At 51.2% G+C, this 16,058-nt stretch overlaps 2 protein-coding genes across 10 annotated transcripts in view; both read right to left on the bottom strand.

The window, feature by feature from the left end:
* Positions 1–6,051: 6,051 nt before the first annotated feature.
* Positions 6,052–8,430, bottom strand: Zbtb9 (zinc finger and BTB domain containing 9). Of its 3 annotated transcripts, none has more exons than XM_029533041.1 (2): positions 8,214–8,430; positions 6,052–8,066 (listed from the first exon to the last, which is right to left on the bottom strand). In XM_029533041.1, exon 2 carries the CDS (start codon positions 7,997–7,999, stop codon positions 6,584–6,586), a length of 1,416 nt encoding a protein of 471 aa, XP_029388901.1. In that variant the 5' UTR covers positions 8,000–8,066; positions 8,214–8,430; the 3' UTR covers positions 6,052–6,583. The 3 variants fall into 3 exon arrangements, with proteins under 3 accessions (XP_029388901.1, XP_021077177.1, XP_029388902.1); XM_021221518.2 differs by having other exon boundaries at positions 8,276–8,430; XM_029533042.1 differs by having other exon boundaries at positions 8,316–8,430.
* Positions 8,431–10,428: 1,998 nt separating this feature from the next.
* Syngap1 (synaptic Ras GTPase activating protein 1) overlaps positions 10,429–16,058 on the bottom strand; it is a 29,902-nt gene continuing 24,272 nt past the window's right edge. For 4 of the 7 annotated variants that reach the window (XM_029532951.1, XM_029532952.1, XM_029532954.1 and 1 more), the window contains 2 exons: positions 14,627–14,720; positions 10,429–11,173 (listed from right to left, as the gene is read on the bottom strand). In XM_029532951.1, the coding sequence (XP_029388811.1) occupies positions 11,027–11,173; positions 14,627–14,720 (241 nt within the window). In that variant the 3' untranslated portion in view covers positions 10,429–11,026. Of the gene's footprint in view, positions 11,174–13,861; positions 13,942–14,626; positions 14,721–16,058 lie in introns of all 7 variants that reach the window. The other 3 variants (XM_029532950.1, XM_021221128.2, XR_003842695.1) reach the window with 2 other exon arrangements.

The raw sequence follows: 16,058 nt of genomic DNA, 5'->3' as shown, positions 1-16,058 counted from the left end.
TGGAGTGTGTTAGAGTTCCCTTCACATCTGTGACAGTTAATCTAGTCAACTTGATAGGACACAAGCCTGAGGCTTTCCAGAGAGGTTCTACTGACATGGGGGTTGGGGGAAGCACCCTGGTGTAGGCAGTGTCATTCCATAGGCTGAAGTTCTGATCACAAGGAATAGAACCTACCTCTTCTAGCTCCAACAGTAATGCAGCATCCAGCCACCTTGTGCTGCCTCCCACCCCCTCCCCAACACCCCCCCCCCCCAGCAAGATGGGCTGTGTCTCTTCAAATTGGAAACCAAAAATAAACCTATAGGTTGCCAGGTATTTGGACACAGCAACCAGAAAAACACCATACCATTTGGGGTTGGGAATGAGCCAGGAGTGCCATCCATACACGGGAGGTGGAAGCAGGATCAGGAGTTCAAGGCCATCATTGGTGAGCCTGAGATCAGGCTCAACTCCACGGGACTATCTGGAGGGTGAGTAGTTTCCACAGTGTATGCATATCACAGGCATGTGCCACGTCTTCAGCCACACAGGTTCTCACACGCGTGCATTCCACACAGCACTCGGGTTTGCATAAGCTGCAGTGTTCCTATGGCGGCACAGTAACCAAGGGACACATCTCCTCGTGTGTTCTCACTTCAAGTGATACACACCTGACACAGGGATGAAGGTGCGGGACGGCATGACTATGACTAACACTCCTGTAAGCACAGGGAGGGAAGTACATGTCACATAGCAGGTCAGGAGTCTGGCAAGATGGCTCAGTGGACAAAGGTGCTGCTGAGGCTGACAACCTGAGTGTGAGCTCCACACTGATGTGGCAGAAGAGGACTGACTCTGCAAGCTGTCCTGACCTCCACACGCAACCAGCATGCACACACGTACACACACACACACACACATACACACACACACATACACACACACACAAATAAAGGCAATAAAACACGCATATACAGTTTAAGAATATATGCCTTGTATGTCAACAATGATTAAGGAGTCAAGATAAGGGTCACATGACCTCTTGATTTTTGCAGTGAAGGACATAGGTAGTTTATCCAAGTCACTTTTCATGAAAGCCACTGATCTCTTGGGGTGCTGTTTTGAAAAGGGATCTGGCAACTGTTGCTTTTCTTTTTGTCCTTACATGGTGTTGTATAGCTCAGGATGTCCTTAAACTCTGTGTTGCTGAAGCTGACTTTGAATTATTGCTCCTTCTGCATCACCACGTTCAGCTCAGCCCAACAATCTCAATCTATACTTGCAGTTTTGTTTTTATTTCATTTTTAGCTTTTCGAGACAGGGTTTCTCTGTGTAGCCTTGGCTGTCCTGGAACTTGCTCTGTAGACCAGGCTGGTCTTGAGATGCACCTGCCTCTGCTTCCAGAGTGCTGGGATTAAAGCCACGTGTCAACCATGCCTCGTTTATCTTTATTTATTAAATTTTCATTTATTTATGTGTATGAGTGTTCTTTCTGCTTGTACTTGTTCCTTCTGTGTTCCATGTGCATGCCTGGAGCCATAGGAGGCCAGAAGAGGAAGTTGGATCTCTTGGGACTAGAGTTATAGGCAGCTGTGAGCCATCATGTGGGTGCCAGGCATTGAACCTGAGTCGTCTGTAAGAGCAGTTAGTGTCACCTTTCTAGTTCCAATTTAATTTTGCCACGTAACTAACAGGTAAGACTGCTGAGGGGCTCAGCAAAGATGTGTCCAGAGCAAAAGACCTATCAGGTAATGATTAAACACAGCATTTGTCTCATAGGATAACCAAGTATTATAAAGATTAAAAATAGGGTCAGAGCCGGGCGTGGTGGCGCACACCTTTAATCCCAGCACTCGGGAGGCAGAGGCAGGCAAATTTCTGAGTTCGAGGCCAGCCTGGTCTACAAAGTAAGTTCCAGGACAGCCAGGGCTACACAGAGAAACCCTGTCTCGAAAAACCAAGGGGAAAAAAAAAAAAAAAGAGGGTCAGGCACACCTTTAATCCAAGCACTCAGGAGGCAGAGACAGGAGGATCTTTGTAGGTTCCTGACCAGCTTAGTCTACAAATCAAATTCTAGGACAGCCAGAGACTCTCAAAACATATAAATATTGACCCTGCCTTAAAATTTACAGGCCAGCCAGGCGTGGTGGCGCATGCCTTAAATCCCAGCACTCGGGAGGCAGAGGCAGGCGAATTTCTGAGTTCAAGGCCAGCCTGGTGTACAAAGTGAGTTCCAGGACAGCCAGGGCTATGCAGAGAAACCCTGTCTCAAAAAACCAAAAAAATAAAATAAAAAAATTTACAGTCCAAATGGAGGTAGCTGGGCAGGCTCAACCTTTCTTCAATACTCAAGTATATGCTACATATACTGAGGTGTTTTGCTGTGCTAAATACTGGCTGCTCCCAGAGACCACATGTAGGTGATACCATGTGGCCTTGTTCCCCAAGTTATCCCTGACTGATGAATAAAGATGCTGACAGCAAATAGCTGAGCAGAATAGACATGGGTGGGGTTTATAGTTCCTGGGCCTAGAGTCAGGGGAACCATGAAGTAAGAGGAGCAGGTGATATAGAGAAACTGTCATGGGGTAAGAATCTTAAAATAACGGCCATGTGGGTTGGCTAGTTGGAGTTAAGAGCAGCAGAGACGAAACATGGCAAATTATATAATGAGATTATTGGCTGGGAAATAGACATAATAGCACAGAGGATAGATATCTGCCCAGCTCTTGTGCTGATTAAGGCTTATTATAAAGGTTGTGTGTGTGTTTTATCTGGGAACTAAATGGTTAAAGAAAAGGTAGAAACCCTAGTTTTGGGTTAAAACTTTCTACAATATTGAGGTTTTAAGGTATCCCAGATGGGTCACAGGTGGAAAACTGTCTTCAGTGGGTCTCTGCTCAACTACACGCACTCTTCCCTCTTCTACTCAGGACTTCATTTCCTTCAGGACTGCAGTCACACTGGGGCGTGGACAAGATACTCTGGCTGAGTACATGAACCTGAAAGCTTGGCTGACACGTACTTATCCTGTGGACCTTTTGTATTTAGTAGGCAAGCATCTACCACTAACTTACATCCTCAACCCACGCCTAAAGTGGAAATTTCTGGTTTCTTTGGAGGCACAGTTGTGTCATGTGATGTTTTTCAGGAAACTGTCTTATGTGGAAGGGTTTTGCTGAGGACGCGTGGTGTTCTCCGGAAGCTGCCTGGGAAAAGGGCATGCCGCTAGAGCGGACACTTAAGAGGACACATGTTTGGAAAGGGTATAAATGACCCAACAGACCACAGATGACTCTGTGTGGCATTGGTTCACCTCGCCACTGTTTGCTGGTCCTCGTTGGGCTTTTCTGATTCTGGTCCTCACAGACGATGCTGAGGCATTGGTTTGCCTTGCCTTCTTTGCTGATCATTGTTATGAGTTTGTAGAGAGGAACACACCAAAGAACTTCTGGTAATTCTTGCCACTTCCATGGACTCGAGGTGATTGGCAGAGCCTCATGATTTCTTTTGGATCAAACTGCCATTGTTGGTTCATGAATGGTGTTTGTGAGTGGATCGAGCTCCTGACGCTGCTGCTGATTCCTATGAACTGAACTGGCAATATCCTGACAATGAAGACTGGAATTGCCCAAAAGAACTATTTCTTTCGATTTCAGGGTTTTTTTGTTTTTGTTTTTTTGTTTTGTTTTGTTTCGAGACAAGGTTTCTCTGTATAGCCCTGGCTGTCCTGAAACTCACTCTGTAGACCAGGCTAGCCTCGAACTCAGAAATCCACCTGCCTCTGCCTCTCAAGTGCTAGGATTAAAGGCCTGTGCCACCACTGCCCGGCAAGAACTATTTCTAAACAGGCCCACATCCCCCCTTTGCCCTATTAACCTTTCCTTTCCACTCCTTCTGGTGGTGGTGGGCTAGACGGGAGGTTAAAGTGCATAAGAAACCTTATTAAAGTAAGTTTTGAAAAATCTAAGCCTGAGAAATTTATTTTCAGTCCAGTGCCACAGGAACAAGACTCATCTGGGTTTGTAGCTCACTTGTGGGATTCATAATTCCAAATGTGAGGTTTTGGATTCAATCTCTAGCACCAAAACCAATCAAATAAACGAAACAAAAAACCAAGACACTAGGTGATGATGACCCACACCTTTTAATTCTAGCACTCGGGAGGCAGAGGCAGGTGGCTCTCTGAGCTCAAGGCCAGCCTAGGGCACAGAGTTCCAGGACAGCCAGGGGGATACAGAGAAACCCTGTCTTGGAAAACCAAAATAAATAGATTTATTAAAATCTGTTCTGTGTTTTCTATTTTTTTTTTTTTTTTTTTTTTTTTGGTTCTCTGTTTTCTAATGGTGACAGCACTTGCTGCCCTGGACATGTAATGAACAATCAACACATAATCTGTACTTCTTGGATAATCATTAAATCTGTCTGTGTTCTGTGANAAATAGATTTATTAAAATCTGTTCTGTGTTTTCTTTTTTTTTTTTTTTTTTTTTTTTTTTGGTTCTCTGTTTTCTAATGGTGACTGAACTTGTAGCCCTGGACATGTAATGAACAATCAACACATAATCTGTACTTCTTGGATAATCATTAAATCTGTCTGTGTTCTGTGAAACCTATATAAATTAAGAAGCACCTGATTGCTAGTCAGTCAAGAGCTGTGAAATTCCCTGGACCACCCATGCCTGACTCCCTCTGCTCACCCACGCCTTCTCTCCTGTGCAGGCTGCCCTGCTGCCCCCCAGCAGGTTCTCTCCTTCCACCATGTGGGTTCTGGGGAGCAAACTCAATGTGTCAGGCTTGTCAGGAGGTGCCTGCGGAACCTTTGGCCAGCCCAATACCTGGCTTTTTTTCATGAGTGCTAGGATCTGAACTCAGGTCTTCATGTTTGGGCACTGAGTGCTCTTATTCACTGAGACACTTTTCCAATGAGGGAAAACCAGGGGCTCGCACACTGCTCTGTGCTAAGTATTTATAGAATAAATCAAAGTGCCATCCAACATTATGCATACTGCCAAAAATTAGGAAATAATTTAAGCTAATGTTATGTGGCCTTTCAAAAAGTGGACACAAACCTGACATGTCAATATGTGCTTGTAATCCTAGTATTCCACAGGCTGAGGATGGCCAGTCTGGGCTACATAGTAAGACGAGGTCTTGGCAAACCAAGACAGAGAACCAAGCAGCAGCAGGTCAGACACTGAGATATAAAGTAACTCACCTGAGGATCCTCAGCAGCAGCAGCAGCAGGGCCCGCGAGTCCAGGATAGCACTCTCCATGATGTCAAATCTCTGTGAAACCAGCTCACTCTTCTTCCATCAATGTAACTGGCTGTAAAAGGAACACACTCATCCCCTGCAGCTCTGCTCTCACATCTCTTCCACAGCAATTACTCAAGCCAGTCTACTGTCAGTTTAGATTTCAGGGCAGAGTTTATTAATAACCTTAAATTACCCTTCACCTCCATTCTACTATCTACCCCTCTACCACGTGTGGATGAGATGGTAAAGAAAGCAGGATGGTCCACTGTAGCTCCTCTGCAGACTTCACCACGTGTGGATTCAACCCTGAGTTCCTCCAAGCAGGGCGATCTGCTCAGAGAGCAAATGCCACCCGGAGAGCTTTGTAGGTCACCTGCCATCTCCTGAGTTTGTGGGTCATATCTGTCATTGTGATCATAAGCAAGTTATCAGTGGTAGTGAAAGGTGGACAAGGTGAAAGCTGCTGAGGGAATACCCTCTATTATGGACTTTCAGAATAGAATATGAAATGCTCAGTTTGCTAAAGTGCTCAAGTACTATTTTTACCCCTGAAGATAGGGTCTCACCATGTGTAGCCCTGGTTGGCCTTGAACTTAGAAGAGATCCACCTGACTCTGCCTCCTATGCGTTGTAATTAAATCTGTGCACCACACTTGTTGCATTTTCAAATACATTTTTTTTTTAAATGAATGAATGCTGTCTGCATGTATGCCTGCATGCCAGAAGAGGGCATCAGATCCATTTTAGATGGTTGTGAGCCACCATGTGGTTGCTGGGAATTGAACTCAAGACCTCTAGAAGAGCAGAGAGTGCTCTTAACAACTGAGCCATCTCTCCAGCCCCACTCAAGCATTTTTAAAAGGATATTTGGAAAAGGTGTCTACTGGTGAGAACTTAAAAAGCATCTGGAAGAAAAAGACAGAAATACTGACACAGAGTACTGCAGACAGTGAGGGGGGCCGCTCAGACCTGAGTCTGGCAATTACTTGAGCTCTGAATCAAATGTACAACTAGCTGGGGACCAGCTCCCTCACCTCCCCATGAAGACGAGCTAAGAGTTATTGGGTGATTATGCGCCAACCCTTCTCTCACTGATCTGAGGTCAGCAGTTCCTTCGCTGGCTCTCAATACAAAAAGGGCCATTTAGGTTAAGTGATCAGAAGTGATCTAGTCTGTCTGAACCTGGACTACCAGGGTGAGACCCGTACCCAAGGGTAAGGGTTCATAACAATATATATAATCTCTTGGAATGATTATACAATCCAGGACTGAGGTGGTCAAAGGTAAGAGCCCATCAGCAGCAGGGGCTATCTTGTCTTAGAAATCACTATAGAGCACCAGTAGTCATTTGTAAGTCCAGTGGTAAGTGGGCCAGCCCTGGCCCTTGCATAAGTCCCGGTGTCGAAGGAAGAAGGCCTGGACACGGAACCGACGGCCACAATGGGGACACGCATGCAGAGCTCTAGCATGGGTCTTCATGTGCTCTGTCAGGTGATGCTTCAACTTGAAACGTTTATTACAGATGCCACATCCAAAAGGGCGAAGGCTGAACGTCAACATGATGTGTCGGTCTCGTTTCGGCTTTACTGCAAACCGTTTTCCACACAAGCAAGCAAAGCACTTCCCGTCTGCAGGGGGTGTCCCTCCTAGCTTCACAGGCCCATGCATAGCCTGCCCTGTTCCTCCAGGTCCTCCACCCCCTGACAGGATTTCATTCCCATGAAGATCCACTGGCTTCCACGATGGATCTCCTGCCCCAGACGTTTCCCCTCCTCCTGAGGACAGCAAGTATCTTAGCTCCCCCTTCTCCTCAGAGTCCTCTCCAGATAGTACTTTGGTCTTTTCTTTGGGTCCTCCAGACAGAGTCTTGCCTCTTGATATCGCTTCCTTACACTCTACGTTTTCCTGATTCACATATAAGATTTGGGAAGCTTGTACAGGAGGGGCAGGAGGATCTACTGTTGCAGGAGGATCTACTGTTGAGTTCTCATCCTCTGAAGGCTTGCTGGGAAGGGCAGGTGTAGGCAATGGGTGGGATCCACAAGCTTGGGAAACCCCTCCTGACACTTTCTCGGGCTGAGGAGTCTGAAAGAGTGGGGCTGCTGACCCCTGCTCCTCTTCCTCCTCTACTTTCACCTGAATCTGTAACATTCCTTCTAGTTCACTCCCCTCCCCTCCAGCAGGGCTCTCAGGAGAAACAGAATTCTCTGTAGAAGCAGTGGAGCGTACTGGGTTCTGGAAAGGGGAAGAGCGAATGCACCAGCCTCCTGAAGATGTTGTGGAAAGAAGTGTGAGGCTGGAGGCTCCTCCACCCGCTGAAATCCCACCGGACGTTTCTAGTTCTCGAAGAATCTCTGAGCACCGATCTACCACTTGCCACATCTGAAGGCCACTGGCTGCAAGGAGATGGGCAGGGAGGGCGTCCAGCGGCAGGTGGAGGCTTCCTGAATAAATGAGCTGAAGCAGTCCCTCGAACGCATCGGCCTCGATGACATTCGGTAAAGTCAGTCGGGGCGCGTCCCCCAAGAGCAGCTTGTCATGGAAGTAAGGAGAGGCAGCAGCCAACACTGCTTTGTGAGCCCGAAGTTCCCTGCCCTGAACCAGGAGGGATACATCACAGAACTTTCCCTCCAGCCTGTGGCGGTTCAGGGATTCCAGCAGCGAAGAGCTATGATGAGGGAACTCAATGTGGATCGTCTGTGGGGCTGGGTCGCATCTCGGAGAAGGGGATGCGGGAGGCAAAGGAGTCGAAGCATCCATGGCTATCTCGCGAAGAGAAACAAATCCCGGGGAGTCGGGCAGAGCAGGGCTCTATACGGGGTGAAGGCTGCGGAGGAAAGAGACTGGGGTCACACAAGTTCGGGGTATGAGACCTGCCTCACGCCGCTCGCCACCGACCCCTGAAAACAAACTCTTCGGCGACGAGCTTCTGTATATTAGTTCCGCCCACCAGGAAACCCAACAAAACACTAACCAGGGTTTGCCCCTCCAGGCCCAGCGGAAGCCAACGAGGGAAAGGATGGCGCCCCACCTCACCGGCTCGGGTCGCCCTCCGCCGCCGCTCGCCTCTCCTCACCGTGCTCGCCCCGGCCGGCTCCGCGAGCTCCGGCCCCGCGACTTCCCACCGACACGCCCCACCGCACGCGCGACAGCGTCGGAGCACCTCAACCGCCACTGCGCCTGGCCGGCCGGAAGCTGCCGCAGTTCCGCCGGACGCCAATGCGGCCAGGCACGGAGGGCGGGGCCGGGTCCGCAGCCAATGGGAGAGCGGCAGCCTACAAGCCCTCTCCTCATTGGCTGTGCGGACGGAGGGCCGGGGCTTGGGGCGGGCGCGCCGCCGAATGGGATGCGCGGGACGGGCGGCGGCGGCGGCGGAGGGCGGTTCCGCCGGTTCTGGGGTCGGGGTGCGGGGAGCGACGGGCTCCGCAGCCCGGTGTGCGTCCCCCCTTCCGCCGCGCGAGGCTGGTGCTGCTGCCCTCCGCGTGCACGCGGGACAGCCGGGCCTGAAGTCTGGAGCGCACGCTTGCTGAGGACCCGGGTCCTCTCCTCCGTTTCGCAGAGGCGCGTCCTCACGCTGAAGCCCTAAGTCGAGAGGGTTTTGCACAGACCCTGCACTTGGAGTCTTTCGGGCGCTAAAGCGGTTCGAGTGCTGCGGCGGATAGAGTGCGGGAGTGAGGGTGTCACCAGGAAGACCCTGCAGTATATATTGTTCTGACTGGGTGGTACAGTGTGTAATGTAAGAGGACTTTATTTTGTTCTTCCCAAAAGTACTCCCTGTCACCCTTCAGGTCGTTCTGGAGACCCCAGGCTAAAAAGTCGGCCCAACGCAGGGGGAGGCGACACTTGGTCCCAGCACTTTTGGAGGCAGGCAGATCTCTGGAGTTCAATCAAGGCCACCCTGGTCTACAGAGTTCCAGGACAGCCAGAGCCACACAAGGAGACTCTGTCTTGAAAAACCAAAAATAACAGCCCAGCGATAAAAGAACAATCTCCGTTTATTAAACATGATTTTTCTGTTTCACCACACACTCCAGAAAAAAAAAGGGGGGGGGGGAATGGGAGNGGGAGAAAAGGGGGGCAGTGGTGGGGGCCAAGAGTCTGGGAGCAGGGGCAGGAAGGAGAACGAGTAACCAAACAGCAAAAAAAAAAAAAAAAAAAAAAAAAAAAAAAAAAAAAAAAAAAAAAAAAAAGAGTAAGAAGATCTTCTCCCTACTCTTAAGGTGGTGGGTGGGGAGGGAAGTGAGAGGTGGGGCTAGGGAGCCAGGAAGCTCTGTACAGAGGGGTCGCCTCCCAGCCCCCCACCCCAATTATGTACAGTACAAACCCCAGATAATTACAACAGCCAAAGAGGAGGGAGGAGGTCCAAGGGTAAGGCCTGATGGGGAAAGCATTGGAAAGGGCATGGGATAAAATTTCACATATTTACAACTTTTATATAAGTATAAATTTGGCCCCGGCTGGGTGGGTGTATGTAGAGGGGTAAGACCAAAGGAGAGCTGTCCATACAAAAGAAAGGTCGAGTCTGGAGTCTGGGAAGAATTCTCAATACCAAACGCAAGAAGGAGTGAAGAGACAAGGCTGGGTAGGGGGCAGCAGTCAGAGAAGAAGGGGTACCCAGGAGGGGCTTCTCCCCTTCCATGGCCTACCCACCCCAAACCCCATCCCTCCTACCTCCCCTATTCCGCCAGAGAGCTATGTACAGAAAAACACCGAAAAAGCGTTGGAGCTGGCGGGAGGGAGGGAGACTGGGTGAGGGGGAGGGGGAGAGGGAAGCCCAGCCCTGTCCTACCTCCCCCAGGGGACAGAGTCATGTAAGGAGGCCCCCAAACACCCATCCTCCAACACAGGTCCCCCCATCCTGGGGGAGAAAGACATGGCTTTTCCTAGAGTAAGTTCCCCCCTCCCCATGGGAGTAGAGACTCGAGAGGGAAGGGGTAGAGGGCTGGCTGCGTGTCAGGGTAGGGCGGATCAGCTTGTCTGTCCTCCACAACCTAACACACATGGCCTCCTATACCCTAACCCCCTCATCCGAACCTCAATTCCACCCCACCCAACACACTGGGGGAGGGGGGGGCATAAGCCCCCTCACCCCGCTCTGGGACCAGCCAAGAGCAGATCAGGTGTGGGAAGAAGGGGAGGCAACTCCCATTCCCCCCTTGCCGCCCCCTCCCTGCCCCGGTGGCCCCCTCCACCCCATCTGGGTTCTGGGTGGGGAGAGTTAGTGTAAGAGTGGAAAGAGGAGAAGGAGTTTGTGCGTGCTGAGCCCCCCCAGACGCTCCTGAGAAATCAAGGGGTAATAGGGCCCCCTCACCCGGGGTCCCCTCCCCATAACAAGGGGGGCAGGGGAGGCCAAAATGGGGTGGTAGAGGGGAGTTAGATTGTCAGCTCTGGTTACTGCTAAAAAATCACCCTGAAGTTGAAAGTTTGGAGGTGCCACACCCCCAGTGTGGGGTGAGGGTCTGTCCCCCAGTGCTCAGGGGAACTATGAGGCAGAGGACGGGGATAGCACCCCAGAATGAAGGGGTCTGTGTGGGGTAGGTGGTGTGTTGTCCTGGGGTGAAAGAGGGCAGCTGAGGGTCCCACTCTCCCTCCTTAGAATGGAGCAGTGGGGTCGGCAGATGGGTGCCCCAAGGAGGCATTAAGGGAGACAATCCCGCTGTCCCTTGATGACGTCCAGTCCTGGCGGTTGGTGATGTTCCAGGGTGGGGTGCACAAGGAAGGAGGTCTGTGATGCTGGGTGGGCCGGGATAGGGTGCACAGGGAAGGAGGTCTGTGATGCTGGGTGGGCTAGTGGTCTGCGGTGTTCCGGAACTCGCCGTTCTCTGTGATCTGCAGCCGGGGTGGGGGGGGTGGGGCTGGGGGGGCCAGGCCGTTCCAAGGTGGGGCCAGCGTCACACGCGGGTTTGTTGGACCCAAGGGGGGAAGCTGCCTCTCCTGCAAGACACCAAAGAGGAGAGCGCGGACTTATTGAGACGCTTCATGGGGGCCAGGATGCTAGCCCCAAGCTGTGCTCACCTGTCCAGCCCACTCCACAGCCATGTCCAACCCTCTCCTGTTTGTTTCTCACCTCCAGGAAACTTCACCCTAACTCCTACCAGGAGCCTTTGAACCAGACTTACACCAGAAAACCAGACCAAAACCTGCTAGCTCTCACCTTCCCTCCAGTATAATGCCCACTTCAGGGACTGTATCCCCACCCCCACCCTGCCCAGCCCCACTTACATGGAGCCCCCTCCACCCCAGGCAGGAACTTCCCAGAACACACTCAGGAACCAGAGGAGGCAGTACAGTAAAACCTCATTAGTGCAAACCCCTACAGATCTGGAAGTTTGTTAATAATTTGAACAAAACCAGGACTTGAGTTTTCCTTTATCTGTGAAAAAAAGAGTGTGCTAAACAAATTGGTGTCTGTGGGAGGGGATTTAACCTACACCAGCAAACAGACTTCATTCTGTGCTCCCTGAGGGCCCGTGTGGCAGGAAGCCTTGTGCACAGAGTTCTACTTACTGTGTTTGGAAGACAGGCATTTCCCTAAATAGACATTGTCATTCAGTTTTGTCAGCTATCAGGGTGGACCTTTCAAATATAACATCCCAAACTTGGTTTGACTGTAGTGGAAACAGGAAGGGACTTGGGAGGCGATGTGGAGTGACATCTTGTAGGAAGACTCCCAGTATTAGAGCAGCGGCCCTTGCCTTCCTAATGCTGTGGCCCTTTAATAGAGTTCCTCATGGGGTCACCCCAACCACCCAATTACCTTGTTGCTGCTTCAGAACTGTACTTTTGCTGCTATTATGGATCGTAATGCACATATCGGATGTGGGAACCCCTGGAAGGGCTTGTCAGACCCCAAAGGACATATGACCCACAGCTTGAGAACCACTGGTTTAAAGCCATTCATTGTGCCCAGGTTGAATTCTCAGACTGACTGACCCTCCCCCCCAGCCCTCCATCCTCCTTCTGCCTCAGTTCTTCTCCCCAGGTTTCCAGCTTGAGTAGCAGACCCTAGGCCACTCTTGGACCTATTTTCAGAAGCTTCTATGGCTCTTTTACCCACTTCATGGCTCCTCCCCTCAACACAGACTTCTGTGCTGGGAGAGGGGGCCGTGTGGCCCCACAATCTTGGACAATTTAAAATGAATTCTATTAGCTTTAAGTAGCAGCTGGGCTGCAGTGAGATCAAAGCCTACAAATAGTTTGGAACAAATATCCAAATTACTGTCTAAGCTACAAGACATTTAGGTAGGGCAGCATGTAGTTATATCTAACCCTATTTCCAAAGGACACACACACACAATGCAGCCTCCCGAGATCAGCTCCCCCACCCCATATCAGAATCAAGACTCACCTGCTATTACAAGGCCACCCCAAATATAACCTTAAGACAAGCTGCCCTCTGGGCTCAGGGTATGTCCCAGGCAGTCAGTCGTGGGAGACCCTGAGCACACGCAGCAGGAGAGCAGGGAAGGAACCCCAGATCATCTCCACTCTGCTTGTCTGCTCATGACGACACATGGGCATGCCCCCACGCCCTCATGAACCCAAATTTAGAAACTGGATAAACTAGGGTGCCATTATTCATTTTACAAAAGAATTCACTGCAGGAGTTCTCTTTAAATGGCTCCTTGTGTCTCTCGGCATTTATTTACAGATCACTGACAACTGTGACAGAGGCCAGGCGGGCAGAGAGTAAAAATTACACTGCGGAGCCACTGCCCACCGCAGATCCTTCCCACAGAAATGTGTCTCGGGACAGGTGTACCTGACAGCTTCCCATTCACTGGCTTTGGGTAGGATTGTGTATACTGAAAGGCTCCTGGGTGGCAGTGGGGAGAGATGAATGGCATTACCAAAAGGAACTTGGGCTCTGCCGGAAGAGGCTATTTAACATGCTGTTCCTGGTGTCCCTGCCTGGTACTAAATCTGGCTACTGAGCCCCTGAATACATTCTAGGGAGCAGTTTCCCCTCACTTCTGACTCACAGGCCAAGGGAAACTAAGTCCAGCTTCAGATCTGCCCACGACCCTTGCTCGCCTGTGCTGCCTGCTCTGTCACTGCCAGGACATCTCAACAGCAGTTCTTCCAGGGCTTCCACCCAGCAGAACTAAGGAGGCCTCAGATTCCTTCTGCCTCACAGGCGCAAAGGAGAAGCAAAGAAGGCCACGACAGGAAGGGTGAGGGCTCAGGAGAGGAAGCGGACCCGACCTACCTGGAGTCAGCACAGCCCTCTAGCCTGGCCCCAGCAGAGTGGCCCTCCACCCTGTCCCACCCACGCCGACATCCCAGCTCCCGAGGACCTCTGGTGAAATGGGGGGTGACAGACAGACACTGGATAGGTAGAGGAAAGGAGGGTGATGCCAGGAGGTGGCTGGTGGGCAAGTCTGGAGAGAACTGGGAAACTTTTAACTCTGCTTGGTCTTTCTAAGGGTCTAATTTGGTACTACTGGGCATCAAAGGGCAGGTGTGGGGTGTCAGCAGGTAGCTCTGGCTGTACCTTGGGAGGGGGTCTGTGCAGGAGGTGTCAGGAGGGAGGGGGGTCTGTGGAGGGTCTCTGGGTGTGGTGCGCAGCAGTGAGAGGGGAGAGGCTCCAGAGAGTTGGAGGGGGTGGGCTTCACCACCAACCTGCAGTGGTCCGGAGTCACCTCCCCCAGTGTCCTCCGCCCGTGGTCAAAGCGGAACCAGGAGAATTACCTGATGAGGAGCTGCAGGGGGAGAGAGTGGGGTCATGGGGTCAGGAAGCTTGGTGGTGGTGGCAGGGATGCCTGGTGGTTAGAGCAGAGGGAGGAGGAGTATGGATAGGAAAGAGCAGGGTCTGAGGGAAGCAGGGGCCGGGGTGCAGAAAGGCCTGGAAGCTGGCTGAGGAGCAGAGAGGGTGGCCAGCCACACCCCGGGGAAACACCAGAGGTCAAAGGGAGGTTGAATTTCAAGTATGGAAAGGGGTCTCCAGGAGAGGCCTTTGGGAACTGAAGAGTCAGGATGGGAAGTCAAGAGAACCTTGGGACTCTAGGGCACCCGGGCTGGATAGATGACAGCTCATTATAGTATGCTCCGTTCTACCCAGGAGCACCTTCGGCCTCCTGACTAAGAAGAGCTGAGGGAGCAGATGGCAGTGGGCCAGGAGGAGGCAGGGGAGCTGAGAGCCTGAGGCTCTGGTGGCGGACGGTCCTGAGATGCAGGCAAGAGTGGGAAGACAAGACAGGAAGGCACAGGAATAAGGCTGGCTCTGCCAGGAGTGACGGAGGCACAGACAACGGGATGCAGATGAATAGACAGACAGGACAACTGGAGACAGACGGACGGTGATGGGGCGACTGGTGCGGTGAGTGCACAGAGACGGTGAGATGGATGGGGATGGGACACGGAGAAGATAAATGACATTGTAATTTCCACCTGAGCGTCGAGCAGCCTCTTCTTGGGCTCAGGCAGCGGCTCAGCCATGGCGGGGTGGTCCCGACGCAGCTCCTCCTCCACCAGCATCAGCCTGAAGGGACGGGCTTCAGTGGGGTTAGTGGCGGGCACGGACTCAGAGCCCACCTGAGGTACTCTTGACCCTGGGGAACCCCTGCAAATCTGGAAAAACCTCTGACATTCCTCCTCGCAGAATCCCATTTCCCCCATTACCTAAAAGATGCCTGTCACCAGAGTCTTGCTTTCCACTTTCTCCCATGGGTCTTCATGCCTACCTTCTGGGAGGCTTTTTTTTTTTTTTTAAACATTTATTTATTATTATATGTAAGTACACTATAGCTGTCTTCAGACACAGCAGAAGAAGGCGTCAGATCCCATTACAGATAGTTGTAAGCCACTATGTGGGTGCTGGGATTTGAACTCAGAACCTCCGGAAGAGCAGTCGGTGCTCTTAATCACTGAGCCATCTCTCCAGCCCCCTGGGGGGCTTTTTAAAGACTTGTATGTATGTATGTATGTGGGTTGGTTTTGGGGAACAGTTTCACTGTGTATACCTGGCTGGCCTGGAACTCACTGTGTAGACAGGCTGACCTTAGTCCGAGACCTGCCTGCTTTTGCCTCCCATGTGATAGAATTAAAGGCATGTGTCACCACATCCAGCTTTTTTTTTCCCCCAATCTTTTTGTTTTCGAGACAGGGTTTCTCTTTATAGCCCAGGCTGTCCTAGAACTCACTCTGTAGACCAAGCTGGCCTCAAACTCAGAGATCTGCCTACCTCTGCCTCCTGAGTGCTGGGGTTAAGGGCTTGTGTCACCACTACCGCCAAGCCTATATATATTTTTCATTGTGTGTATCTGTGTGTGGGTCTGTGCGCATGAGTTCAGGAGCCTGCAGAGGCCAGAGGTATGAGATGCCCCTGTAGCTAGAGTTCCAGACAGTCATAAGCTATCTCACGTGGGTGCTGGGAATTTGACTCGGGTTCCCTAGAAGAGCTGTATGTCCTCTTAAGCACTTGAGCCTCCAACCCATGAAAGTAGACTTGATTTGTGGTTTTCAGACAGTGTCTTACGTTCTAGCCAGAGAAGCCTAGAACGCCCTGCGTAGCTGTATCTTCCTGCCTCAGCCTCCTAAATGTTGGGATTACAGACATGGGTACTCCTGGTGCGATTTCTGTGTCATTGTTTGTTTGAGACAGGTTTCTCTACGCAGCCCTGGCTGGCCTCACGCTCTCAGAGACCCAACTGTCTCTGTCACCTGAAAGCTTGGATTCTAAGTGTGCACAAGTCAACAGGTGGTGTGGGCGCACGCCTTTAATCCCAGCACTCGGGAGGCAGAGGCAGGCGGATTTCTGAGTTCGAGGCCAGCCTGGTCTACAGAGTGAGTTCAGGACAGCCAAGGCTACACAGAGAAA

This window comes from Mus pahari, chromosome 21, assembly GCF_900095145.1.
Source record: "Mus pahari chromosome 21, PAHARI_EIJ_v1.1, whole genome shotgun sequence".
Classification (NCBI taxonomy): Eukaryota; Metazoa; Chordata; class Mammalia; order Rodentia; family Muridae; genus Mus; species Mus pahari.
The sequence above is the reverse complement of the archived record's forward strand: the minus strand, read 5'-3'. Positions and strand labels throughout refer to the sequence as shown.